The sequence below is a fragment of the Bos javanicus genome, chromosome 19 (genome assembly GCF_032452875.1).
Source record: "Bos javanicus breed banteng chromosome 19, ARS-OSU_banteng_1.0, whole genome shotgun sequence".
NCBI lineage: Eukaryota > Metazoa > Chordata > Mammalia > Artiodactyla > Bovidae > Bos > Bos javanicus.
Genome location: NC_083886.1, coordinates 48,481,164 through 48,508,594, shown reverse-complemented (window position 1 = coordinate 48,508,594; position 27,431 = coordinate 48,481,164). Strand labels below are relative to the sequence as shown.

The 27,431-nt window shown below is 48.1% G+C and overlaps 1 protein-coding gene across 2 annotated transcripts in view; it reads right to left on the bottom strand.

Moving 5' to 3' along the window:
• Nucleotides 1-27,431, bottom strand: part of MRC2 (mannose receptor C type 2) — a 59,641-nt gene that overhangs the window by 25,746 nt on the left and 6,464 nt on the right. For both annotated transcript variants that reach the window (XM_061392275.1, XM_061392276.1), the window contains exon 2: nucleotides 239-640. In XM_061392275.1, coding sequence (XP_061248259.1) covers nucleotides 239-640 — 402 coding nt within the window. The remainder of the gene's footprint in view (nucleotides 1-238; nucleotides 641-27,431) is intronic.

The following is a 27,431-nucleotide window of genomic DNA, read 5'->3' as shown; positions in this document are numbered from 1 at the left end:
TTTCAGTTGTACGTTATACACTTTTGAACTGACTGAGGTCTTTATAAGAGTGTATCAGGTTTTGTAAGTTTTTTTAAGGCAAATAAATGCTCTGAAGTTCATTTTCTCCATGATCCCTAAATGCTTCCCATGACGATGAAAGAGCTGACTGCCAGAGGCCTGTGGAGGCCAAGGTTTTGTCTCCCCCGCATCTGTCCCTCGTGGCTCCAGGCCCCTGACACCAGGGGTAGCCTCTCACCATAGTAGGGCCGCGCACACAGGTCCTCGTCGCTGCCATAGATGCGCCACTGGCCGCTGCGGGTCTGGTCACCACGCTCAGAGCTGCCAGCCTTGGTTGTGTTGCCAGCACGGCCCCCCAGGAGCAGGGACAGCTGGTCGCCCAGGGTGCGACAGTTCCAGCGAAGACTCAGTGCCTCGCGGTCACACTCGTACATGCCCAGGGAGGCGGTGGTGTTGGTGCCCGGCCAGCCTGTGCCCAGGCACTGCATGGTGCCCAGGTTGAAGAGCCGGTTTCGGGAGACCCACTTCCAGCGCTGGGCAGGAAGGCTGGCATTGCAGGCTGGAGAGACTCGGACTTGCCCACCCTGGGCCTCCAGGCAGCCCTGCAGTCCATGGCTGAAGATGACGAAGACGTTGGGCTCTGGAAGGAAAGCAGGACACGAGGCCATCACAGGGGTCTCCTGGCTGCTGCCGACGGCCAGGCTGCCTGCAGACACTGACGCTGGTAGTGGGCTGTGGGCCTTCTTCCTATGATAAATCACTCCATCCTCACGACTGGCCCTGTGCATGGGGTGGTGAGAGGCACGGCTGGCCCCCTGTGCCCAGTCAAGGCAGAGCCCACATGGCCAGCCTCTGCCCTGGTCCCACAGCACCTGGAGGAGGACTCAGCCTTCCGTCCTGTCTCCCCCAAAGCAAACCAAACTCCACAGGGCAAGTTGGGGGCTGTTTCCTTTTATGAAGATCTCAGGAGGAAGGGGAAGGTGTTTACATCAGACACCGCACTGCGGCCTTTATCAAAACCTCTGTTACATGGCGTTGTTTTTCCACCAGAGTTCTCCAGCCTGAAATTGCTTTGTCTCACTCTTCCCCGCTGCTCCTCACCTTCACTGGCTCCATCTTTTCCTCTCATTTAGAATCTTCCCAAACCACTCGCCAGGCCACCCCCAGCAAACCCAACCATTCACATCCCATAACCATCTCACTCCTGAGATTTTAGACAGCACTTAGCTCTCTGCCTTCCCCAGTCTCGCATCTTCTCACCCATCACCTCGCTAAGCAGACACTCTATGGAAGACACTGAAATCCAACCTGCCCCCTGCCAAACACTGATGAAGAAATCAAGACTTAAATTTATAGGAGGCAGATCAGTGGTTCCCTGGGGCTAGGCTGGGTAATGGGAATGGGGAGTGGCTAAGAAAAAGCACAGGGTCTCTTTAGGGGGAATGAAAATGTTCTAAAATCAAACTGGCATGGGACTTCCCTGGTGGTGCAGCGGCTTAGACTCTGCGCTCCCAGTGCAGGGGGCCCAGGTTTGATCCCTGGTCAAGGGAACTAGATCCCGCAGGCTGCAACTAAGAGTTCGCATGCCACAGCACAGACTGAAGATCCCTCTTGCTCAACTAAGACCCAGCGCAGACAAATAAATAAACCCAATCATTTAAAAAATAAAGTTAGATTGTCATGATAGCTGCACAATTCTGTGAACATACTAAGACCCAGTTAAATGCATATTTTAAATGCGTGAGTTTTATGATATGTGAATTATATCTCAAAGCTTTTATTATATCTCTAAGGTTTTGAGAGAGAGAAAGGAAGAAGTGGACATGCATTTGAGCCACAAAGCGACCCAGTCGTGGTATCACACAGCCAGGAAGCAAACCCAGGTCTCTGTGACCTCACGTTTTGTGCCCTAGCTGCCACTGAGTACAACACCACACACACAGCACCTCCCAGGCTCCAAAGCACTTCTGCATCCACTAGCCACCGGCTCTGCAGGACAATTTTCACGCCTCCAAAGCATGAGTCTGACTGCCAGGGTTCAGATCCCAGCTATGCCATTTAATGCGTGAGTTGGGTGCACTGTTCAGCTTCCTCTTCATGAAACTATTGTAAAGGTTAAATGAGATAATACATGTCAAGTGTTGGAACAGGATCCAGCACATTATAAGAGCACCATAAATGTTCCTGATGATTCCATACTATAGCCAAAGAATTTGACTATGGGTAGTGTAACAGTTTGACCAGAGTCTTGAGACTGAAATCTGGCCCCCCATCTTCTGAATCCAAACCCCAAGACCTTTCTGCTCCATCATGCAGGCCTGATCCTCCCTCTGTAAGCCATTCATCATGGCCATGCAGCATGATCTTTTAAAGATAAATAAGTCCTAAAAAAAAATTTTTTTTTAAATAATATTGGAGTGTTCTGTGCTCGCAATGCAGGGGGCCCATGTTCAATCTCTGGTCAGGGAACTAGATGCCACATGCTGCAACTATGCCCTGGAGCAGTCAAATAAATATTTTCAAAAATAATAATAATAATATCAGTGTGTTGAAAGTCATAAAGAAAACAGTGGTAAGTTCAGTAACATGATTTTTTTCATGGCACAAAAAACGCCATAAAAACAATCAGAATTCAAGTGACAAAAACACATGTAACTTACTAGAGGCAAATAGTTTATTCCCTAAAATGAAAACAGCTTCTACAAAAAAAATATATAATAAATTAGGAGTAAAATGGCACCAATATAGTAGAAAATGAGTAAAAGACATGTATACACAGCTAAAGCAAACGAAATGTAATTGGCGGTTAAATATTTGAAATGACAGCTTCTCTTATAGCAAAAGAAAAAGCAACATGTCATGTTAGTCTCTCTCCCACCTTCAAAGGTGATTCATCATTCTATAAATGAAATTCAAACTCCTTGCTATGAGCCATCAGATCCCACATATTCTGGTCCTGCCGATCAGTCTAATCTCAGATCGAACTGCTCCCCCTTATTCAAGTCACAGGGACCTCCTTGCCCTTCCTTGAACAGGCCTAACTCTTTCCTGCCTCAGGGCCTTTGCACTGTCTCCTCTGCCTGGCATTTTGCATTTCAGAAAAAAAAAAGTCACATCTTGGGGACTTACCTGGTGGTCCACTGGTTAAGACTCTGCATTCCCCATGCAGCAGGCATGGCTTCAATCTCTGGTCAGGGAACTAAGATCCCACATGCTCCTGCATGCCACACAGTGCACCAAAAAATAAAAAATGCAGGTGCCCAGGTACCACTCCAGAGACTGATTTAATTGGCCTGAGATTGGTATTAAAAAAGGCACATCTTTAGAGAGGCCCTCTCCGACTTCCATATCTAAAGTAGTCAGAGTTACTCTCTAGCATAATTATCTCCCCATCATTTATTGTTATCTGACATTTTTCCAACATCTGGGCTATCTGTGAGTCTGGGTCTGCTGACTATTTTTTCTGTTGATTATTCCTGCTGTTTGCATGTATAGTAACTTTTATTACATACTGGACATAGTGGATAATGTTACCAGGAGCATGTTTCTTTTTTATTATTATTATTGCATATTGGACTTGTGGATGACACGTTATAGGGCGTCTGGACGCATTATCTTCCTTAAAAGAATGTGGAGTTTTGTTGTGGCAGGCAGTTAAATTAGTGGTAGATCATCCTGATTCTGCAGGGGCTTAGGTTTGCTAGGGTGGGGCTGTTCCGGTTTTTAGTTTAGTCTTAAGGTGTGGCCCTTAACCTTGGGTTTAATCATAAGGTGAGGCCCTTCTAGCATTTCAAAAGAAAACCTTAGGCAATTACCAAGCTCCTCGAACTCAGTGGAACTTGAACTCCAAACTCTTGTTTTCTCAGCATTAGGCAGCAACTGAAATCTCTTCTTCCCCACTGCTGTTTCTCGATGGGTTCCCTAAAGCGTCACTCTGCCTATGCAGTTTCGAGCTGCCAAGTATCTGAGGAGAATTTGAATGAGGACATCTCTTGCCTTTCTAGGATTTTCCCTCTTGATTTTTAGCTTTTCTGGAAGCCCCACACTCTGACCAGTAAAGCTGTCCCATTCTGTTGCAGCTCCTCAAACTGGATAGTGTTCTCAGGACGAAAGTGAAAAGTGTTAGTTGCTTAGTCATTTCCAACTCTTTATGACTCCATGGACTGTAGCCCGCCAGGCTCCTCTCTCCATGGAATTCTCCAGGCAAGAATACTGGAGCGGGCCCCCATTCTCTTCTCCAGGGGATCTTACACACCCAGGGACTGAACCCTGGTCTTCTGCATTGCAGGCAAATTCCTTACCGTCTGAGCCACCAGGGAAGCCAAAAAGCTGCTTAAATGAACCACTCACTTCATCTTTTCTCTCAAGGACTGTTTCCTCCTTGGCTCTGCCTGGTTTTGACTGCTCCTGAACCACTGTATTTTATGTTTTATCATTAACCGATAAGGGCTTTTAGCCAGAGAACCAGACTGATAAAAGCTAACCTTCCATTTCCAGAACCAGAGCTCATGAACTAACATGGTTTTGTTTACTTTCTGTCTCCCCTCTTGTTCAGAAATTTCCAAGACTTCCTCTTCACACTGTATCCTCAGTACCTGTAACTCCACTCAACAGATGGTACTGCTTAATAAAATAACAAATGAACAAATGAAGAATGAATGAATGGATTCCATGCCTAGATAACAATCCAGAGAAGGCAATGGCACCCCACTCCAGTACTCTTGCCTGGAAAATCCCATGGACGGAGAAGCCTGGTGGGCTGCTGTCTATGGGGTCGCACAGAGTCATACACGACTGAAGCGACCTAGCAGCAGCAGCAGATAACAATCACAACCAACCTAACTTTCTGCTCCTCGTCCCAGCTGCCAAATCAATTTCACTAAAACAGAGCACCACAGCTCCTGTCACTGCATGCTGAAACTCCACAGTGGGCAGCTTCCCTGGTGGTCTAATGGCTAAAACTCCACATTCCCATTGCAAGGGGCCCAGGTTTGATCCCTGGTCAGGGAACTAGACCCCACATGCTGTAACTAAGAGTTCTCATGCTGTAACGAAGATCAAAGATCCTGCGAGATGCAACTAAGACCTGGTGCAGCCAAATAAATAAATAATAAAACATTTTTTTAAAAGATTTGTTAGAATTAAGAAATAAAGGAACTCCAAAGTGGGAAGGCTGGTGGGGAGGGACACCGGTCACTCTATTCTTTGATGACACCGGGATGGGGTCCTCTTTAGACAAGACACAGGTGACTTCCTGAGGGGCCAACAAGCATGACCACCACAGCAAAGACGTCCCTGTTGCCCCCCGCCCTAACCTGCTCCTTCCCTTCCAGCTCCTCTCCAGGAACCACAAACTGGCCCAGGACTCCATCCAGGCCTGCCCGAGCATTTGACTGAATTGGGCATTTGTTTCTCAGAAACTCCACTCCAGCTAGGACCATCAGCAACAGAAAGTAACCCTCGGCAGGGGGAGGGAAAGGGTCCGGGGCCGGAAAAGGGAGAAAGTAGTACTTGCTTTCGTAGGTGACCTTAGAGATGGGGCTGGACACACAGCCCAAAACATCACAGGAGCCTATAGCAGCCCGGGGGCCAGTGTCTTCCCTTCCTCCCCAGCCAGAAAACCCAGGCACGGTACATCAACTTCGCAGGTGTGCAGTGGTAACAAGGGCAAGTGAAGGCTCCAAAAGAGGCCCACGTGGTCAGGAGACGCCACCTTCCCAGCACTGGATGAGGAAACTGAGGCCCAGAGGGGGAGAGAGCAGGACGCCCAAGCACAGCACCTGTCAAGGCCTCAGCATCCTCCTTTGTCACCCGGGTCCCTGCTGCAAGTCCCTCCTCCCTCTGCCGTCCAAGGTCCTGGGTTCAATGACCCATCTCTCCCTGCATATATCCCAGGCAATGCCAGGAACACGAGGAGACACACCGTACTGTCCCAGCTACAGACAGTGGGTCTGGACACAGCAGGAGACAAGGGCAAACAAGCCCTTCAAGTCCAGGTGTCTGGGAGCAGCAGAGGGAGCTGGGCCTTCGGACTCTGAAGTCACTGAGGATCTGGAGGAGACAGAAGGTGAGGGATGCGGGTCACAGAACTGCCTTGGCAGCAAATGAGAAAAGGAAAAGGAATTTGGGAGCAGCGGGGAGGCCGAGGGGAATTCTCAGCAGTGGAACCCTGGGGCTTTGCTAAGGAGGGGGCTGGGGGCCTCTGGGGAGAGCATTTTTCACCCAGAGTTGAGGGGTGGGTCTGGGTCCCCCCAGAAAGAAAGCTGTTTCTCCAGGGGTCAATGGAAGCAGAGATGAGGCCCAGGCTTGGCCAAGTTAAAGATGCTCAAGGGATGGGAAGGAAACCAGGCATTTTGGAAACTGACTCTGTACCGTCATTCGAGCTCTGCTCTCTGCAGGCACACGGGAGGTGGCAGGAGGAGCTCAAAGCGAAGACCTGATGCCCCTCATCATGAGAAGGCTCTCCCACCCAAGAAGGTCCCCTCCACCCTTACCCAGCCCTCTAGCCCTGCTCCACTCACCTGGGAGCCTCGGGTGGCTGTGCAGGGAGTGGAAGTGGCCCTCACTGGGACCTTGTAGGGTCCTCAGTGAGGACAAGGATGACCCCCCGTATCTGGATGGTCACACCAACACCACCACACCAGGCACCCAGGTGTGGGTCACAGTGCACTTGTTCAGGGAGTGAACAAATGAATGAAGCCAGGCAGGTAACCATGCATTGACGGCCATCTGTACACCATGCATTTATTTGTTCAACAAGTATTCCCTGAGAATCTCACGGGTGCCGGGCAGGGTGCCAGGCACTGAGGGTCCAGGACTGAGTCACACAGATACAACCCAGCCTCTGTCGCCATATGGGCTGGTAGGGGCCAGGCTCTGTGTGGAAGATATGGAGAGGGTAACAGAATCCCTGACTTCGTGGAGCCACCCACAGTCTCTGGTCTTTGTTTTGTCTGCCCAGCAAACTTCCCGTCCTCTTCCCCTTCTTATTTATAAAGAATTTTCCTGTATCTCTGGCTGAGTGGGCACCAGGCTCATTGTGCTGTGCTATGCTAAGTCGCTTCAGTCGTGTCCGACTCTTTGTGACCTCATGGACTATAGTCTGCTGGGCTCCCCTGTCCATGGGGATTTTCCAAGGCAAAAATACTGGAGTGAGTTGCCATGACCTCCTTTAGGGGATCTTCCTGACCCAGAGATTGAACCCAAGTTTCTTGCATAGCAGGAGGATTCTTTACTGTCTGAACCATCAGGGAAGCCTAAGAATACTGGAGTGGGCAGCCTATCCCTTCTCCAGGGGATCTTCCTGACCCGGGAGTCAAACCGGGGTCTCCTGCATTGCAGGCGGATTCTTTACCAGCTGATTTACCAGGGAAGCCCACGAGGCTCACTACTGGCCAATAATCATGTCCATTCCCAGGCCACAGTGACTGGCACTTAAACAGGGCCAACCAGAGCCCCTCTCGGAACACTGAAGTCCCCTCTCTAAACTGGGGCTGCCACGTTTCCTACCACGAGGAAAAGAGCTTTCTGCTGTAGGCAAGGAAGGGATACTATGGGAAGAGATACAAAGCTGAGAGATGGAAGGAGGGGGAGCGAGTGCTCAGGGTGCAGAATGTCCAGCCCGTCCCTGAGTTCTTACAGCTCTTCCTCTGTTCCATGCATCATTCAGGATCATTTGCAGCTACATTTCTCTCTCTTTTCTTTTTTCGCTGAGCTGGTTTGCATCAGGATTTTGTCCTTGTAACCAAAGAATTCTGATAAACACACAGCCCTAGGTCCTGGAGACAGAGCCTTTCTCCCAGTCTGGAACACCAGTCCATGCTCCTGACTTCCCTGGAGGCCTGGTGCCTGGGTCCCCTCTGATTGTCCGACCAGTGATGGGTTGTTTGGGCCGGTGGCTGCATGGGCCACGTCACAGGAGGTGCTTGGAGGCTGGACCCACCTCATCCTCCTGACCACCTTTCTGGCTGCTCCTCCAGAGGTTTTCTCATTCGTGACAATGACAAGTTTTTGTGAAGCACTGAACAAGGTACCACAGGGAAATTAAGGATATGGTTTCTGCCCTCAAGATGTTTACAGTGAACCTGGAAAGGCAGAACTCACAAACCTAGTCATGAAAAAGTTACAGGCAATATAACAACGTGTGCAAAACCATCAGGTCTAATTCATACTGCATGGTTTGGGTGGTTCTTGTTGTTCGGTTGCTAAGTCGTGTTTGACTCTCTACAACCCCATGACTACAGCATGCCAATCTTCCCTGTCCTTCACTATCTCCTGGAGTTCAAACTCTTGTCCATTGAGTTAGTGATGCCATCCAACCATCTCATCCTCTGTTATCCCCTTCTCCTCCTGCCTTCAATCCTTCCCAGCATCAGGGTCTTTTCCAATGAGTCAGCTCTTCGCATTAGCTGGCCAAAGTATTGGAGCTTCAGGATAAGTCCTTCCAATGAATATCCACGGTTGATTTCCTTTAGGATTGACTGGTTTGATCTCCATGCTGTCCAGGGGACACTCAAGAGTCTTCTCCAGCACCACAGGTCAAAAGCATCAAAGTGGATAGAAATGATTTTCCAGGTAACTGATGGAATCTTTCTGGTGTGGAGTCTCTGCTTCTCAGACATCCAGGGCATCACCCTGGAAGTTTACTCCTGTGCTCAGAGGTAACTGGGTTTCAAAGCTACTTGCCCTACACTGAGTAACTCCATCTCCTCCCTCCTGGGTGAGGGTCACCGTGGCCTCCTTTCCTTTCCCGTCTGCTGCAAAGTTTACACAATGGGCTGGTCCTGAGGCCAAGCACAGAGGCTCACACTGTCTCTCTCTCAGGAGCTAGCCTCCCAGCTGTCCCGACAGCCTCCGGGACTCAGCCCAGCAGTGGAGGCAGCCAGAGGTCTGACCTCGGATAAGACGGCTGCTCCCCATTACAAGCTGAAGACATCATGCTGAAGGAAGCGGAGGGGAAGTTCATTCTAGCACAAGGCCTGGCACGCAGCAGGCTCTCCAGAAATATCTACTGAATGAGAGGTTATGTCAAACAAAACCCTGAATGGCACAAGCAGAGACAAGGACACGGAGAAGGTTCCAAGTTGGGGCACGGAGGAGTAAAGACTGGGGACCCAGCGACCAGCCTGGCTCAGCTCCTAGAGAGCTGGGGACCAGGGACCAGGCAGCGGGCCGGGGGAAGCTGACCAGATTTGGTTCCAGAGGACACGGCAGGGGGCGCTTCCAGCCACTGAGCCTCACCCCTCTCTCGCCCGTCGGCACCCCTTTCTCCCCCATCGGCACCCCTCCCCAGGCCACGCAAAGGCCAGGGGTCATCCCAGGGAGAGCCAGGGGCCGCCCGCCCGCAGGGCCACCCGCCAGAAGGAGCAGCTGGTTTCAATGAGCCGCTGGGCCCTGAGGCCAGGCCTGGAAATGTCTGAATCAGCACAAGCTGCCCGCCCCGCCCTGCTGAGGGGCTAGCCCTGAGGACCCCAGCACCCCACCCTGCACCACCCTCTACTAGAGGCCATGTCCATGTCCCGGCTCACACACTGGACCTGAGGGTGGCGGGAGGCAATGCATTCCTTCCATGGAGAGCAGGAGAGTCATGTGACTTTGAGGCCCACTACCCGGCCCAACAGTGCAACAGCCCCACCCAAATCCTGGGATTAGTGTGGACTTCTCCCCGCGGACCATCTACCCTCCAGGCTTTTCACACTCTCTGTCCTCCCGCCCAGCTCCTCCACTCCAGCCAGGCCAAAGTGCTGGCCTTCCACTGCTACAGAGCCTGTGACAAAGCTAAACACATACAGCAGCACTCCCACCACCCCAGGCTCTGCTGACACGCGCACATGTGTTTATGTGTGAGTGTGCATGAGCGCAGTGTCATGCAATGTCTCTCAGTTCCCCCACCCAAGGGGGAACTAGCATTCATTTTTAGACACACTCTTCTCTTCCCTTGAAATGTCTGTGTTCCACAATGTGATACACTGCTTTGCATGTGCGCTAGGTCACTTCAGTTGTGTCCAACTGTCTGCGACCCCATGGACTGTAGTCCACCAAGCTCCTCTGTCCGTGGGATTCTCCAGGCAAGAATACTGCAGTGGGTTGCCATTTCCTCCTCCAGGGGATCCTCCCCACCCAGGGATTGAACCCGCGGTTCCTGCACTGCAGGCGGATTCCTTACAGCTGAGCCACTCCGAAGGGCCACGCTGGGTTCTACCAAGATGTTAAAGCACTCTGGCAGAGGATGGGTTAATAGATGGGTTTGTCACCTAATAAATGCACCACAAAGGTACACAGTGAAGAGGGAATGGGAATTCAGGTAAATTTCGTAAAGGCAACTTTCACCCTCCCATGGCTCTGCCTGGGTGCCCCCCACCCCCGCCCGCGGCGCCGGCTGAGTGGGGCTGCCCCCCTCCCCCGCCCCCCCGGGGTGGGACGCAAATCCTCACCCGCCCTAACCTCCCCACCCCCTACCCCACCTCCACCCCCACTCCCCGGCGATTTAGAGATGTTTGATTTCATTCCCTGCTGGGGTTTTGTCTTCTCCGACTGAAGCATCAGGATCTCTTCGGCTTATCCCTTCCCAGGCCCCGTCTTGTAGGAAGGCTAGGAGGGGCGGGGGTTGCCGAGCCTAATTTCGCCCATAACCTCTTGGGAGGACCGGGCACCCTCTGCTCACGGGCAGCTCCCGGGGCCTGGCTCCCGTGCCCGGTCCCCACGTCTCTTCCTCACCAGAGCATCCCAGGGGTGGGCCACCTGACCCCGTCTTGCCTCACACCCGCCTCCAGGACCTGAGATGCTGGGACCTGCCCGCCCTCGGAGTTCCGGATCTCCGGCCGCTGAACCCCTCCTTCCCTAAACCCGGGCTCTACGAGGCGCCCTCCGGCCCCCGCAGTGCACCCCCACCAAGGCCAGGCGCCCTCCCTCCGTGATGCAGCCCCGACCCATGCCCGCGTCCCCATCCCCGCCGCGCGTCCCGGACGTTTGGGCGCTGACCTCCCCAACACGCACCCCCACCCCGCCACGGCTCCGAGGTCCGCCCGGCTCCCCAGCCCAGCTCTGCGAACCCCGGGTCCGCGGCCCCCGGCGGCGCCGTCTGCTTGACCGCAGCCAAAATAAACAGCCCAAAGCCACTTCCTCCCCCGGGGGGCAACTTTCACAACAACGGCCGGCTCCGGTCGCGGCAGGAAGTGGCTTTCTGGGCCAGCACAATCCAACCTCACTGACTGGCCAGCGAAGGGCAGGATTCAGGACCCGGGGTTGGAGCCGGGCCCAGCTGCGCATTTGCGCCCGGACGGAGCGCGCGTGGGCGAGGGCGTCTCCAGCCGAGGCCCAGCAATCTCCGGCCCCTCTCCGCGATCACAGCCCGGACAGCAGTGCCCACCTACTTGTGGACGCGGGCCCGAAGGCCCGTGAGGGGCCACACTTGCCTTATTTATCTGTGGGAGTCGTCAGCAGATTATTTTATAAAATCACGGACAGGAGCGTGAGCCCCAGCGGCAGGACCAGATCAGACGCTTCCTACCTGGTTGACTGAGGAGGAGTAGGCTAATAAGGAGAGGAGTAATGAACAGATATCCTGACAGACTGAGAGAGAGCAACTTTTTAAAAACTTCGTTTTGGGAATTCCCTGGCAGTCCAGTGGTCAGGACTCCGAGCTAATATAGCAGGGTTAGGGCCGGTGTTAGGGTGAAATCAATCCCTGGTCTGCAAACTAAGATCCCTCAAGCCACAGCTGGCCAGAAAAAAAAACAAACAAAAAAAAACAAGAAAAATTGTTTTAACTGTCAACAAAGTGGCTGCAGAAGTGTGGGGGTGCGGGCAGTAACTTAAGGGTAAAATATTAGAACCCCCCCCACCCACCGCAGGGCAGTGCAGTGGTTAAGAATCCACCTGCCCCCTGCCAATGAATGCAGGAGATACAGGCATGTACCTGGGGTGGGGGGGCCAGAGAAGAGTCCCTGAAGAAGGAAAGGGCAACCCACTCCAGTATTCTTGTCTGGAAAATTCCATGAACAGAGGAGCCTGGTGGGCTACAGTCCATGGGGTCCCAAAGAGTGGGAGGACTGCCCATGCAGGCACAGTATCTGCTTGCTGCAGAGTCCACAGAAAGAAAGAAAGAATCTCCTTTAGGCCTTTCTGCATTTCCCATGGTGAAAATTTTTTTCAAACAACGATAAAAGAAACATCTGTAGAATTAAGCTGAAACGTAATTATTTGTTCGCGAGAAATTGAGATTTCAAATATAAACTTTGGATTCACAAGAAATATTTTATGAATCATTTCTAGCTAAGTTTTTCAAATATAGAAAAAAGGGGTAGGATTCACACAACACAATAACTTTGTCATTGGCTAAGTGCCCCTTGGGGGCCCAGCTGTATCCTGGCCTCTCCATGTCCTGGGCATTTGCCTGGCATAGTCTGGCCTCATGGTAAATGTTTGCCAAATGATAGAATGAATATGAACCAGAAAGTCTTAGTAGTCATCGTGTCAATCCCTTAGAATGTGGAAACAGAAACACAGAAAGGTTAAGTGATTTGTCCAACATTCAAACAATTGGAACCATGACATTTCCATTGAGATAAAACTTTATGCAAGCCTTGAAGCTTATATAAGTTGACCATAGAGTTTACTGTCTCATATTGAGAATGAAAAGGGGAGGCAGTAATCATTATAGCACGACCACAAGCTTGAGTCATGGCTGTCCCAGGCAAGCGACACATGGTCGCCCAGCCCTTACGGAAAGAGACCACAAATAATGATATAAGTGACTGTTTACCATGAGCTTGCTAGGTACCAGGCACTGGCTTCCCAGGCTTTCTCCTTAATCCTCACAGCACTGCTCAGAAGCAGGTAAAATTCTTATCTCCATTTGACAGATAAGAAAACTGAGGTATTAAAGACCTCAGAGATCAACCCTCTTGATAACACAGCTAGTAAGGGGCAGACGAGAGATGAGAGACCAGGGAGACTGGTCAGTTCCAGAGCTGAGCACCAAACAACTACTCCAAGTACTTTAAACTGATAAGTGAAAGTGAAGTTGCTCAGTCGTGTCTGACTCTGAGACCCCATGGACTGTAGCCTACCAGGTTCCACCATCCATGGGATTTTCCAGGCAAGAATACTGGAGTGGGTTGCCATTTCCTTCTCTCCACAGGCAAATCACATACAGCCTTCACCATATGTGAAAGCAAAGTGAGCCAACACTGAAAACGGGAGAGATTTCACATAAAAATCTGAATCTTCAGCATCTCTCAGAAACATTGGGAGGCCTGTCCATGTTGAGTCAGTGTACCTGCAGGAAGCCAGTTACAGATTCTGGGGCTCCTGCCCATCTGAGACGGGGCTCACTGGTTTGCCACATCACCCCCATGTGCACCCCTACCCCAACACTGAAGTGGAATGGGAATGGCCACATGTGATCACTTTTGAACTACTGTTTTAAGGAGAGTGGAGAAACATTCTTCAATATTCTGGTCTCTATTAAAAATGACCAGAGGGCTGTACCTAGTTCAAAACTGGAAAAAAAAAAAAAAAAAAGAAATGTGTTGGGAAGGGGTAAATTAGGCTCCACTGCCCCGCAACCACAATGTCCCTGCGACAGGCAGCATTCCTTTACCGAGATGTGTCTGAAACACACCACGATATGATTCCGAGAAATCGTGACACGTTTCATGACAAGCTTTTGCTCTACTCACTGGCAGTCCCGTGACTTTCTGACATGGCAGTATTCAAGGAGGACTTGTTTGGTTCTCAGAGCAAGCCATGGCACTCTGTTTTTAAAAGCTGTGATGAGAAAAACAACCCTTTTGAGAAGCTGCCTCAGCCTTTTACAGCATGACAAGCCTGCTCACACCCAGAGTCTGGACATTTAGATAAGGGCCTGTATTTGGGATTCCCACCGTAAGTTCCTGCTTTGCTTTTGAGGGGTACCTTTTATTTTTTATTTATCTTGTGGCTGTGCCACACCACGAAGCATGTGGGATCTAGTTCCCTGACCAGGGATCGAACCTGTGCCCCTTGCATTGGCAGCGCGGAGTCTTAACCACTGGACCACCAGGGAAGTTCCAGGGGGCTGTTTTTAAAATAACCACTTAGAGTTGAGCCCTTGAAAAAACTGTGACCTCCACCCACACCACCTTGTAAGTACCAGGTGCCTCCTACCTGCTCTCCATCTCGGCTCCCTGTGTCTGAGGGATGCCCTTCCCTTGGTCCACTGCGCCACCAACCCCCTGCCCCTCACCCTGTTTCTGAGATCAAAAAGCAACAAATTGTTGGTTTTTTCCTCCTCTGTGTTGGTTTTTTCGGAGAAGGCAATGGCACCCCACTCCAGTACTCTTGCCTGGAAAATCCCATGGACGGAGGAGCCTGGTGGGCAGCAATCCGTGGGGTTGCAAAGAGTCGGACACAACTGAATGACTTCACTTTCACTTTTCACTTTTATGCATTGGAGAAGGAAATGGCAACCCACTCCAGCGTTCTTGCCTGGAGAATCCCAGGGACAGGGGAGCCTGGTGGGCTGCCGTCTATGGGGTTGCACAGAGTCGGACACGACTGAAGTGACTTAGCAGCAGCAGTTGGTTTTTTCTTCCTCTGTGTTGGTCCCTTCAACCTCAGCAACCCCAGGGTTTTCACTTCCCCACAGTGGGAGTTCAGTGGATGTGGAAATACCTGCCAACGGACCCCAATCCACGTGGGTGGCTTGTGCCTGCTCTAACCCGCATATCCTTAACAAACATACCAGTTCCAGCTTCTCAACACAGAAGTTAAATGAACTCAGAATCTTTTTGCTCGGGAACATTCAGGATCTCCCTAAAACTGTATCCCAAAGAGTAAACACTCGCTGACTTCTGCAGTGACAGACCCATGGAAGCTTCCTTCCCCCACATTGCCTCCAGAAGCCCGGAGAAGGGCTTAGGAGGGTGGCTCTGGAATCTGGACCCACCCAGGTCCCAATCCCTTCTGGGGCCAGCTGCAAGCCTCACTGTAGGGAAGACACCAGTATCACCCAACCCATGAGTTTCGGGGAAGATTAAGCAAGAGGATGCATAAAGATGTTCAGTACCTTTAGCCCTTGGTAATGGAAGGCCATTACTGTTTTTTGACATTGAGGAGCCTCTGCCCGGGTGGGGGCCGTGAGCTCCAGAATCTGTTTCACAGCAGAGAGCCTGGGAACCAGGCCTCAGCAGATGCTGCAATCTGGATAAGAGGAAATGATAAGAATAAATAAAGCCAAGGACTCGAGTGCTTAAGCTGCTCTTCAGAAGAATTAAAAGAAAAATAAATCCACAGTCCAGATGCAGAATCCTCCCCAAGTTCCCATGGGTGGGTCCCTGGCAACTATTGTTCATTTCTGACCTCTGAGTTTGGGGGACCCTCCTCAGGTGCGCCTGCAAGGGAGATGCAAGGAGAAGAGACTGAACAATGCGATGGGAGAAGAGGGGGGATTTCTGGGGAGGTCGGGGCAGCGTGGGGCGGGCTGCTCTCCCCACCTCATTCTGGTGCTGCAGAAATCGAATCCACATGCAGCCGTAAAGGGAAAATGAGGTCACAAAACGCAGCTGGAAGGGAGTGTGGAAGGAGGTGGTGCAGGGCCCCCACTACTTGGCGTGGCAGTGGACAGAGTCTGCATGGGACCCTCACTGGGACTCAGGCAGTCATATGGCGGTGGGGCTCCAAGGATGGGAGGAGAGGGACTTCCCTGTGGTCCAGTGGCTAAGACTCTGAGCTCCCAATGCAGGGGGGCCCAGGTTCCATTCCTGGTTAGGGAACTAGATCCCACATGCCTCAACTAAAGATCCCCCATGCGGTAACTAAGACCCAGCACAGACACATAAATGAATGAATAAATAAATAATTTTTAAAAAAAAGAATGAGAGGAAAAGGTTGGGGCAGCACAGGCTGAGAATCTAGGAGTTCTGGCTCTGATTCTGCTATTACAATGTAAATGACCTGAGGGGATTCGGTTTTCTTACCTGTGGATTGAATTCAAAAACACCTTCCCTGCCTCTCCATAGGCTTCTGGGGAGACCTCCAGGGAGAGATATATGCAGATATTGACATGATTCTTTCAGGGTCTCTATTTCCCACTAAATGGCTCCTGCAGAGCAGGAGCTGTGTCTTATCCATCCATCCCCTTTGTTCAGGGCATACAACAGATGCTCAATACATGTATGTTGAATGAGCTGGACCAGGGGAAGTAGAAAGGCAAGCTGCCCTGTGTCCCACAGGCAAAGGTTTAACATCCTCTGAATTTACATCCTCCTTTAACAGAAGATCTTGGACTTCCCCAGTGGTCCAGTGGTTAAGAATCCACCTGCCAACGCAGGGGACACCGGTTTGATCCCTGGTCCAGGAAGATCCCACATGCTGCAGGGCAACTAAGCCCATGTGCCACAACTACTGATGCCCACGTGCCCTAGAACCTGTGCACCACGAAAAGAGAAGCCGCTGCAGTGAGAAGCCTGTGCCCCGCACCTAGAGAAGCCGGAGTGCAGCAATGGAGACCCAGGGCAGCCAAAATAAGTAAGTAATAATAATAATTTTAAAAGATCACGTGTGGACAATGAATAGAAGACAATAAGGGAAACATGAAATTATCTGTTGTGTGACAGTACCATTTCAGCTAATCAGGGGAACAACACGTATGGCAGTCAACACTCACGGAACACATTCCCCGACCTCTTTTTTCTCATGGAAAGGCACATAAGTGTCCTAGGAGTGTCTTTACACAGCCCTGAAAGTGCAAAGAAACATGTTCTTGTGAACTTTGGAATTGGGGCCTGATGGCAAAAGAAGTATTTTTTCTATGTTGCCAGGAGGTTGGAATTATGCATAACTTTCTATTATTATAATGTTTCTAAAGTAAATAAAACTGAGGGAAGAGAGACACAGTGGAGATCTTCTTAAGATCTTTGAAGGAACCGAACCTCTCTGCATTTCCCACAGAACTCAACTTCGTGCTCAGTGTTTGGGGAGTTTGACTTGCTTTGCCCTGGAAGCTATGAAGGGTCATATATGTACACAAGACCACCATATGTACACACGTGACCACCACTGTGACAGCACCCAGACCTCCAATGGCACAACAGACTTGACCAACAGAGGAATGTCTGTGAGGGCCCTCCAAATCCGTCTCCCTCCCCACCCTTTCGCTCCCTTTTTCTGATTCTGTCAGTGTAATTTTAGGAGCATATTTTTAAGAGTACTCCTCCCACAACCATCACATTCCCTCCCTCTCTGATATTAATGAAAAATCAACAGCATGGTTAAGACAGCTCAGCCTCTGGGGTCATCACTGGGTTTGAATTCCTGCTCCTGAACTAGTCATTCGACCTCTTCATCCTTCAGTGCCCATACTCCTGTTTACTGCACAGACCAAGTACTGAGCACCTGGAATGTGCCAGGAGCTATGCTGGTGCTGCCCACTGGATGGCTGGCAGGACTCGCTGAGACGAGGGGCAGAGTAACTGACTCACCTCACTGTCCCACACAAGTGAACTCATGGTGGCAGTAGCCCTGGAGGCAAACACTTCTGGAGAAGACGGTCCAGTCTTCAAAAATACAGACACTTGACCCAGAGTTCACTTCTTAGGAATTCAACTTAAAGAAATAATTAAGAATCTATGCAAATACGGATGGCTAATAAACACATGAAAAAATGTTCAACAGCATTTGTTATTATGAAAATGCAAATCAAAATTACAATGAAGTATCACCTCATACTAGTCAGAATTATTGTTGTTCAGTCGCTCAGTCATGTCCGACTCTGCAACTTCATGGACTGCAGCACGCCAGGCATCCCTGCCCTTCACCATCTCGCAGAACTTGCTCAAACCCATGTCCATTGAGTCAGTGACGCCATCCAACCATCTCATCCTGGCGGTCCCTTCTCCTGCCCTCAATCCTTCCCGGCATCAGAGGGTTTTTCCCCAATGAGTCAGCTCTTCGAACCAAGTGGCCAAAGTATTCTAGCTTCAGCTTCAGCATCAGTCCTTCCAATGAATATTCAAGATTGATTTCCTTTAGGACTGACTGGTTTAATCTCCTTGCAGTCCAAGGGATTCTCAAGAGTCTTCTCAAACACCACAGTTTGAAAGCATTAATTCTTCGGCGCTCAGCCTTCTTTATGGTCCACACTCACATCCACACATGACTACTGGAAAAACCACAGCTTTGACTAAACTGACCTTTGTTGGCAAAGTAATGTCTCTGCTTTTCAATATGCTGTCTAGATTTACCATAGCTTTTCTTCCAAGGAGTAAGCGTCTTTTAATTTCGTGGCTGCAGTCCCCATCTGCAGTGATTTTGGAGCCCAAGAAAATAAAGTCTGTCACTGTTTCCATTGTTTCCCCATCTATTTGCCATGAAGTGATGGAACTGGATGCCATGGTCTTAGCTTTTTGAACGCTGAGTTTTAAGCCAGCTTTTGCATTTTCATCAAGAAGCTCTTTAGTTCCTCTTTGTTTTCTGCCGTAAGGGTGGTGTCATCTGCACTTGTGAGAATGGCCGTCATCAAAAAATCTACAAACTATAAATGCTGGAGGGGATGTGAAGAAAAGTGAACCCTCGGGCACCACTGGTGGGACTGTACACTGATACAACCACTATGGAGAACAGTATGGAAATTTATTTAAAAACTAGGGGAAAAAACTACCATATGACCCAACAGTGCCACTACTGGGTATATATCCTGAGAAAATCACAATTCAAAAAGACAACACGTGCCCCATGTTCACAGAAGCACTATTTACAACAGCAAGGACTTGAAAGTCACCTAGATGTCCATCAGCAGATGAATGGATAAAGAAACTGTGGTACCTATATACAGTGGAATATTACTCAGCCATAAAAAGTGAATTTGAGTCCGTTCTAGTGAGGTGGATAGAGCGTATTAAATACATAAATTAAATAAAAAATTTATTATTTTTTATTAAAAAATTAAATAAATAAAAATAGAGGATCTTAAACAAAATGAAGTAAGTCAGAAGGAGGAAAACAAATACTGTATACTAATGCATATACATGTAATCTAGAAAAATGTACTGATGAATCCATCTGCAGGACAGGAATCGAGATGCAGACACAGAAGAGACTTGTGGACACAGCAGGGCAAGGAAAGGGTGGGATGACCTGAGAGACCAGTAGCACTGAAACATACACATTGGCATATGTAAATTAGATAGTCGGTGGGAATCTGCCGTATGATGCAGGGAGCTCAGCCCAGTGCTCTGCGAGCACCTAGACGGTGGGAGAGGGTAGAGGCACAGAGGGAGGGGACATAGGTATGCCTGCAGCTTATTCATGGTGAGGTATGAATCAGCACTACACTCTAAAGCAATTATCCTCCAATTAAAAAGAAATACATTTTAAAAAAGAATCTATGCAAAGATTTTGCTACATAGCATTACCGATAACAATGACTGGGTGGAAATTAATGTCCAACAACATGGCGTTGACACAGCCAAATGAAATACATTCATGCAATGCGAAACTACGCAGACAACACTAATCAACTTGCAGGAGTATTCTGACACGTACAGACGTTCACACTGGAACCGGTTTTTAAAAATTCAATGTATAATATGACCTTGTTTCTATTTACTTTTAAATCAAGTAAAGTCTGAAAAGACCTTTGTGCATGATTTTTATTAAACGTGGGAGTCCAAATCTCCAGGCATGCTTGTTTACAGAGCAAGTGCCCAGCCCTAAGGTGTGCGCGCATGCTAAGTCGCTTCACTCCTGACTCTCTGCGATCCTATGGATTGTAGCCCGCCAGGCTCCTCTGCCCATGGGATTCTCCAGGCAAGAATACTAAAGTGGATTGCTGTGCCGTCCTCCAGGGGACCTTCTGGACCCAGGGACCGAACCCAAGTTCTTCTGCTTTGGCAGGCAGGTTCTTTACCACTAGCACCACCTGGAAAGCCCCAGCCCTACAGCCGGCCTGCTGAATTAGAAGCTCAGAAAGAAGGAATATCTGCATTGTAAATAAGACTCCCAGGTGATTCTGAGGCTCACCAGAATCTCAGAACCACTGTACATGCCTAAGTGTTAACAGTGGTTATTACTGACATACGGGACAGCTGGTGATTTTTATTTTCTTCTCTTTGTATTTTCCAAATAAAAAGAGATATGACCTGAATGTCTAACATGGGCTAGTTATGGTACATCTGTATAATGGAATCTTACACAGTCAATGGAAGCACTAGGTGGAAACACACTGATGACACATTGGCCTATGAAAAAATGTTACAAGCCAACACTGAAACCTTTATGTCAAGTTTTATACAGAGAGAGGAGAGGAGAGGCGAGGAGACAGTTCGACAACATAGTGGCTGTTTCCTAGCTGTGAAATTTTACGTAACCTTTTTTTGAAACTTTTTCAACTTTTGAATTGTGTACTATTTGTTTATAATCACCAAAATGTATTCTGATCCTGAAAAAATATATACATAACATTGTCCTTCTGCAGCTTTATTCAAGTTTGCTAACTGAAGCTGCCCACAAGTTCAGATGAGGGTCCTGAGGAAGTGAGAGGGCAACAGAAAAGTGTGGGTGCCTAAGAGGGTGAAGCCTTCCGGTGAAGGGAACCCAGTCTGACCCCCAAGGGTTTTGTAAACTTTACTGAAAAAAAAAAACAAGTGTGTGTGTGTGGGGGGGAGGTTAAAAAAGATACACAGACACACACATACACGCACACACACACACATATATATACATGCACTGTATGTACTACATGGCTTATGGGACTCTATTTACCAGACCAGGGGTTAAACTCAGGCCCTTGGCAGCGAAAGCCTGGAGCCCTAACCACTGAACCATCAGAGAATTCCCCCCAAAATAAAAAACTTAAATGAACAACCAACAGGGGAAAGATATTTCTAACAAACACAGCAAGAAGTTCATATAAGCCAATGAGAAAAAATATAGAGACCCAGTAATTTTAAGCCCCTAAGACCTGAAGAGATGAGATGATAAAGAATATGTCTGAACAGGCAGTTCATCAAGAAGAAATATACATATCTAATGAAGTTATAGAAAAATGTGTAAACGCATTTGAAAGCACTGGTAATACTGGCAATGTTATTTATTTGCTGGATCCAATCCTTGGCTGTTGAGGAAGTGAGAGGGCAACAGAAAGGTGTGGGTGTCTAAGAGGGTGAGGCCTTCCAATGAAGAAGAGAACCCAGTCTGACCCCCAAGGGTTTTGTAAACTTGTGAAAATTCATTGAGCTGAACATTTACGGTGTTCACTTTCCTGTATTTATATAGTACACCAAGAATGAAAAACTTTAAGAGCAAAGCATGGAAAATACAAAATAAGAAATTGGGTGGGAGGAACAGGGTGAGAGAGAGAAGTTCATGAGTAAATGTAAGTATTGCAAAGTTCTCTCTCTGTCTTGCCTAATGTCCATTATATTATAACGCATACTTACTTGTTTACAAAAATAAAACAAGACCACGCAGGAAACCAAACAGACGGGGACTCTGCCACTCACGAGATGCGTGATCTGGCTCACAGCCTTGCTGGCTCAATTCCCTTATCCATGAAATGGAGCAATGTGAGGATTAAAAATATGGGGCATGTACAATTGCCTAATACTGACCCTGGCAGATTAGACCTGCTCAGTGAGTATTAACCTGGTTTCCATTTCTCTCATTTGTTACACATAAAGATTTCAAAAAGGAGGAAGCCTTCCAAAAGCCTGTCCCTTGATTGGCACTTATCTGATATGCACTCCAATCTTGTCCGTAAGGACCACCACTTAGTAGATGTATTATTGAGTTTGCCTTCTCTCCGGCTGTCCCTTGAGTAAACACTTGGTTGATGAGCACCAAGAACAAGGGGTTTGCATTTGAGGGTCTGTTAATGCAAAGAGCTTGAGTCTGGTGCCTCATCCATTGTCCAGCTCTTGCTACTGAGCATCCTGAGTGCACCTTCAGGAACCCATCTCAGAGGGTGACCCTCCTACACCAGCCTTCTTGCCAGCCAGCAGGTGAAGCCCAGCTCCAACTCGTCATTAAAAAAAAAAAAAAACAAAAAACCAAGAGGGGCAGGCGGGGAGTGGCTTGGGAAACTAAGCAAGGTCCCAGCCAGCTGGGTCTCAGTCCTGGGGGCCACCCACCCCCCACCCAGTGTCCACTCTTCCCTTCTGCAGCCAGGCGGGCCCCTCTGTGCTGGACCCACCTGACAAGGCTCCCTTCAGTTCAGTTCAGTTGCTCAATTGCCTCCGACTCTTTGTGACCCCATGAATCGCAGCACACCAGGCCTCCCTGTCCATCACCAACTCCCGGAGTTCACTCAAACTCATGTCCACTGAGTCAGTGATGCCATCCAACCATCTCATCCTCTGTCGTTCCCTTCTCCTCCTGCCCCCAATCCATCCCAGCATCAGGGTCTTTTCCAAAGAGTCAACTCTTCGCATGAGGTGGCCAAAGTACTGGAGTTTCAGCTTTAGCATCAGTCCTTCCAAAGAACACCCAGGACTGATCTCCTTTAGAATGGACTGGTTGGATCTCCTTGCAGTCCAAGGAACTCTCTTTGTTTTCTCCAACACCACAGTTCAAAAGCATCAATTCTTCGGTGCTCAGCTTTCTTCACAGTCCAACTCTCACATCCATACATGACCACTAGAAAAACCATAGGCTTGACTAGACGGACCTGTGTTGGCAAAGTCAAGTTGGTCATAACTTTCCTTCCAAGGAGTAAGTGTCTTTTAATTTTATGGCTTCAGTCACCATCTGCAGTGATTTTGGAGCCCCCAAAAATAAAGTCTGACACTGTTCCACTGTTTCCCCATCTATTTCCCATGAAGTGATGGGAACAGATGCCATGATCTTAGTTTTCTGATACATATGACTTCCGCTAAATTTTGGTGTGATCTTTACCAATTTTATGTTGCCTACTTACTTCAAATACAAGTTATGTTCATTTATTGATATATACTACACTCCCAAACAAATGCTTCTGAGTTTTGTTTTGCACTTAACATTTTAGAAAAAGGACTGTAATGTGTCTTTTAATTTTGTAAAAACCATTTTAACGGCTGTATGCTATTCCATGACAGCATACATTTCATTTACTCATTCTCTAGCTATTACTGGTCTTCAATTTGTAAGCAGATTCTCCTCAATTATAAATAATATTATATTGAATGTATTGTTACATCACTCTTTGTTGGTACTTTGATGGTGCTCTGAGAAGGGTATCTTTTTTTTTTATTGCTAGTGATTTAAAACATTTTCCAAAGCATATTGGACATCAGTATTTCTTCTTTGTGAACTCTGTTCGCAGCCTTTATTGGCTCATCTTAAATGCCTTAAAACTAGTGGAGGAACTTCCCTGGTGGTGCAGTAGCTAAGAATCCACTTGGCAATGCAGGGGACATGGGTTCAATCCCTGGTCCAGGAACTAAGATCCCACATACTAAAGGGCAACTAAGCCCTTGCATCACTCTAGAGCCCATGCTCCGCAATGAAGACGCAGTATAGCCAAAACAAATAAATTCAATGATAATTAGAAAAAAACTAGTGGAGGTTCCTGCATTTTTCTCATTGGTTTATATGAGCTTCTTGCCATAAATGTTCCAGATATCTCCCGTTTTTCTTCTAAATGTTACCTGCGACACCTTCTGGTTACAGCTTCTTCCACTAGGGGTAACCGCTGTCTGACTGCAGGCAGTGTTACCCTATTCTTTGCACTTCACATACATGGGATCATTCGGCATGGATGCCTTGCTTCTGGTTCAGTAGTTTTGTGCGCTTCCTCCACACTGTCACACGTGTTGTATTCTCAGTGCTGTATGCTAGAACTGTGTGGAGCCACCACACCTGAACCATTCCATTGTTGATGGGCGTCTGGGGAGTTTTCAGTTTGGGGCTATTATGAATAGTGCCGCTAGGAGCAACTTTGCTTTTTAAAGAATATCGTTTAGTGTCAAATTATCTACCAAATAAAAGGAGAAAAGGTACCTTTTTAGTGGAGAAATCTGGTAGACACCATCTGAACCAAGCGATCAAAGTCAGCAACACCAATAAGGGAACAAACTAACGTAATGTGACACAATGGAAAGAACTCATTTGTGTCCCACACCTGCGCTTTTCCTCCCAAAAATGTTTAGCATGAATTTAACGATTCGACAATCAGATAAAATGACTGCTAACATTCTATCAAACGACTGGCCTGAAGTCATCAAAAATGGAATGTCATAGGGACTTCCCTAGCGGTCCAGTGGCTAAGACTTCAAGCTCCCAATGAAGCTGGCCTGGGTTCAATCCCTGGTTGAGGAACTAGATCCCACATGCCACAGTGAAGACCTGGCACAGCCAAATAAATAAATATGCAATGTCATAAAAGAAAAAAAGACCAACCATTTTAGATTAAAAGAGACTGAGAGACACGACATCAAGTTAAGTCCTAGACTTAAACAACAGCTGATATCTTGGGGACAACTGGAGAAATTCAAACACAAACTGCATATTAGAAAAAAAGAACTGTTGCATCTGTTATCTTTCTTCCATGTGATTACGGTTTTATAGAATGTCTTTGTTTTTAGTTGATACATGGTGAAATACTGATGTGAAATGTCATCAGTAACGCAAAGCTTCAGAGCGCGCGCATGCGCGCGCGCGCGCGCGCACACACACACACACACACACACACACACAGTGAGATAAAGCAAATGTGGCCAAACGTTAACCATTGGTGCTTCCAGGTGGAGAGTATACGAATGCTCACTGCATTTTCCCCGCAACTCTTCTAGTCGTTTGAGACCGAGTGTAATACCAGTGTAGTCCTCTGAGGTTTTTTTTCCCACTCAACATTTTGTCTCTAAGAATCACTCACGTTGATGCATGCATTGAGGTCTGCCAGTTTACTACTGCATTATATTTCATTGTGTGTTTCTACTCTATAATTATCCATATTTCTTTCAAGGTGCATTTTTGTTTTGGCTACTGTCAAACAGTGCTTCTAAACCACTCTTACTTATCTCCTCAGATCCTCAGAAATGAGGTTAAGCATCTGTGAAGTTAGCAAATCCTTTCCTTGGGGACCAAGACTGACTACAAGGCCATTTCCTGTTGAATTCCTACTTGACCAGGCTGCTCTGACTCAGGGCTGCTCTCTTCGTGGTCAGACAGGTTCCTGACCCTGTGTCTGATATTTCTGAGCAGTCTATTGCTTCCATCTTTCTTCTAACAAACTTAAAATTGCACCTAAAATGAAATCGGTGCAATTTGCTTCTGGAACATTGCTCTCCGCTGGGGGTGGGGTGCTGCTCTTAAAATGTAAGCTTCAGGAAGGCAGGAGCCACGCCTGCCTCGGTGTCCTCAGCATCAACTACGACACGTAGCACATTATCAGCGCTCAGGAAAGCAAAAACAACAGCTAACCGAATGAATGAGAAACTGCTTGTCAGGGATCAGCCATGTATCTTCACTTAATTACTACCAGAGTAATTACAAATTATTTTGTAAGCTTGTTTTGTGGCCATGAGAAGTTTCCTTCTTAGATATATTTCCACATACTGGCATTAGTTCTGTATTGTTTAGAACTACATAAGTTGTCCATTGTGTTAAGATATCTTGGTTTGATTAGCTACGCTTTTGCTATTGGGCTTCTAGATGGTTTCCAATTTGGTTTGCTACGACAAACAGTCTTTCTATGAACATTTTTTTTTTCCTTTTTGCGGTTAATGACTTACAAATTCCCCAAGTGGAATTACGAGGTCAAAGGATATGAAGTGTTACTTATCTAGTTTCTTACATCTTGTCTGAAAGACTGAATCCAGAAAAACTGAACTAATTTACATGCCCCAGTCATACAGATGAGTTTCCTCACAGATGTGCCATGATTAGGTTTTCTGTTTTCACTAGCTTAATTATGTATTTTTGAAAGTTAATTTCTAGTGATCTTTGCACTTTCTACATGACAAACTCGCCAGCTGAATTGTCTCAGCTGCAATCAGCTAGAAATTGAAACTAAAATTTTAAAATTATAATCCAGTTGTCCCATACCATTTACAAGCACGGATTCCTTTTCATATCAGTGTGTTGTTTCTGGCATGTCCCACGTTAGTTCTTGTAACAGTCTAGATCTATGTTTGAAATTTACTCCAGTCTACTGGACTCTTTTTCTGTTTAATTCAATGCCATATGTTTTTCACGATTGTAACTCTGGAAGGGCAACTCTCTTCATTGCCTTTCTACTACTACAAACACAAGTCTCATCACAGGAATAAATTTACCATCATGTGAGGGGATGGACAGTATGATAACTAAACGTATGTGGAGATCATTTTCCAATGTGTGTACTGAGTTGCTCAGTGAGTTTGACTCTCTGCAATCCCATGGACTGTAGCCCAGCCAGGCTCCTCTGTCCACGGAATTTTCCGCAAGAATACCAGAGGGGGTTGCCATTTCCTACTCCAGGAGATCTTCTCCACCCAGGGATGGAACCCACATCTCTGAGTCTCTTGTATTAGCAGGTGGATTCTTTATCACCACACGACCTGGGAAGCCCCATTTTGCAATATACACAAACATCAAATCATTATGTGTACACCTTAAATTTAATACAATCTTATACGTCAGTTACACTAAATAAAACCTGTGAGGGGAGCTCTTTGGAACACCTGTCCGCTTTGTTTGATTCAATTAATATTTACTAAAGGATACCGTGTCCAAGGAGAAGGCAATGGCACCCCACTCCAGTACTCTTGCCTGGAAAATCCCATGGACACAGGAGCCTGGAAGGCTGCAGTCCATGGGGTTGCTGAGGGTCTGGCACGACTGAGCGACTTCACTTTCACTTTTCACTTTCATGCATTGGAGAAGGAAATGGCAACCCACTCCAGTGTTCTTGCCTGGAGACTCCCAGGGATGGGGGAGCCTGGTGGGCTGCCGTCTATGGGGGTCGCACAGAGTCGGACACGACTGAAGTGACTTAGCAGCAGCAACTGTGTCCAAGGTGGGAGGCTGTGCCGGGTTGACAAAGCCTTGCCCTGGAGGTTCTTCCAGTCGGCGAAGAAGAGGGAAGAGTCTCCACCTGGCCGGCGGCAGCGATGAATTGCGAAAGGAGACGGGAGAAACGCTCCTTTTAGAAGGCTAAGGCTGCAGGTCAGAGCGGAGACTCGGAGCCACACCTGCGGAGCCACGCCCTCCTGGCGGCGGAGAGAGAAGCAGGGGCTTCACAGGCAGGACTCAGGGCATCCGAACGCGACTTGCTCAAGGGTTTGAAGAGACAGGTTAGACCCTGACCGTGGAAGGCCTCAAATTCTCAGTTCAGAAAGTTGAGACTGGCGATAAAAGCGGCCCTTTTGATCATAAGTCTGGCAACGATGTGGACTCTGGACTGAGGCTGGAGGCGGAGACCCCGGATGCAAACCACATCGCAGAGGTCAGAGCGAGAGAGAACTTCCAAACAGTGCCCATCAACAGGGAAGCAG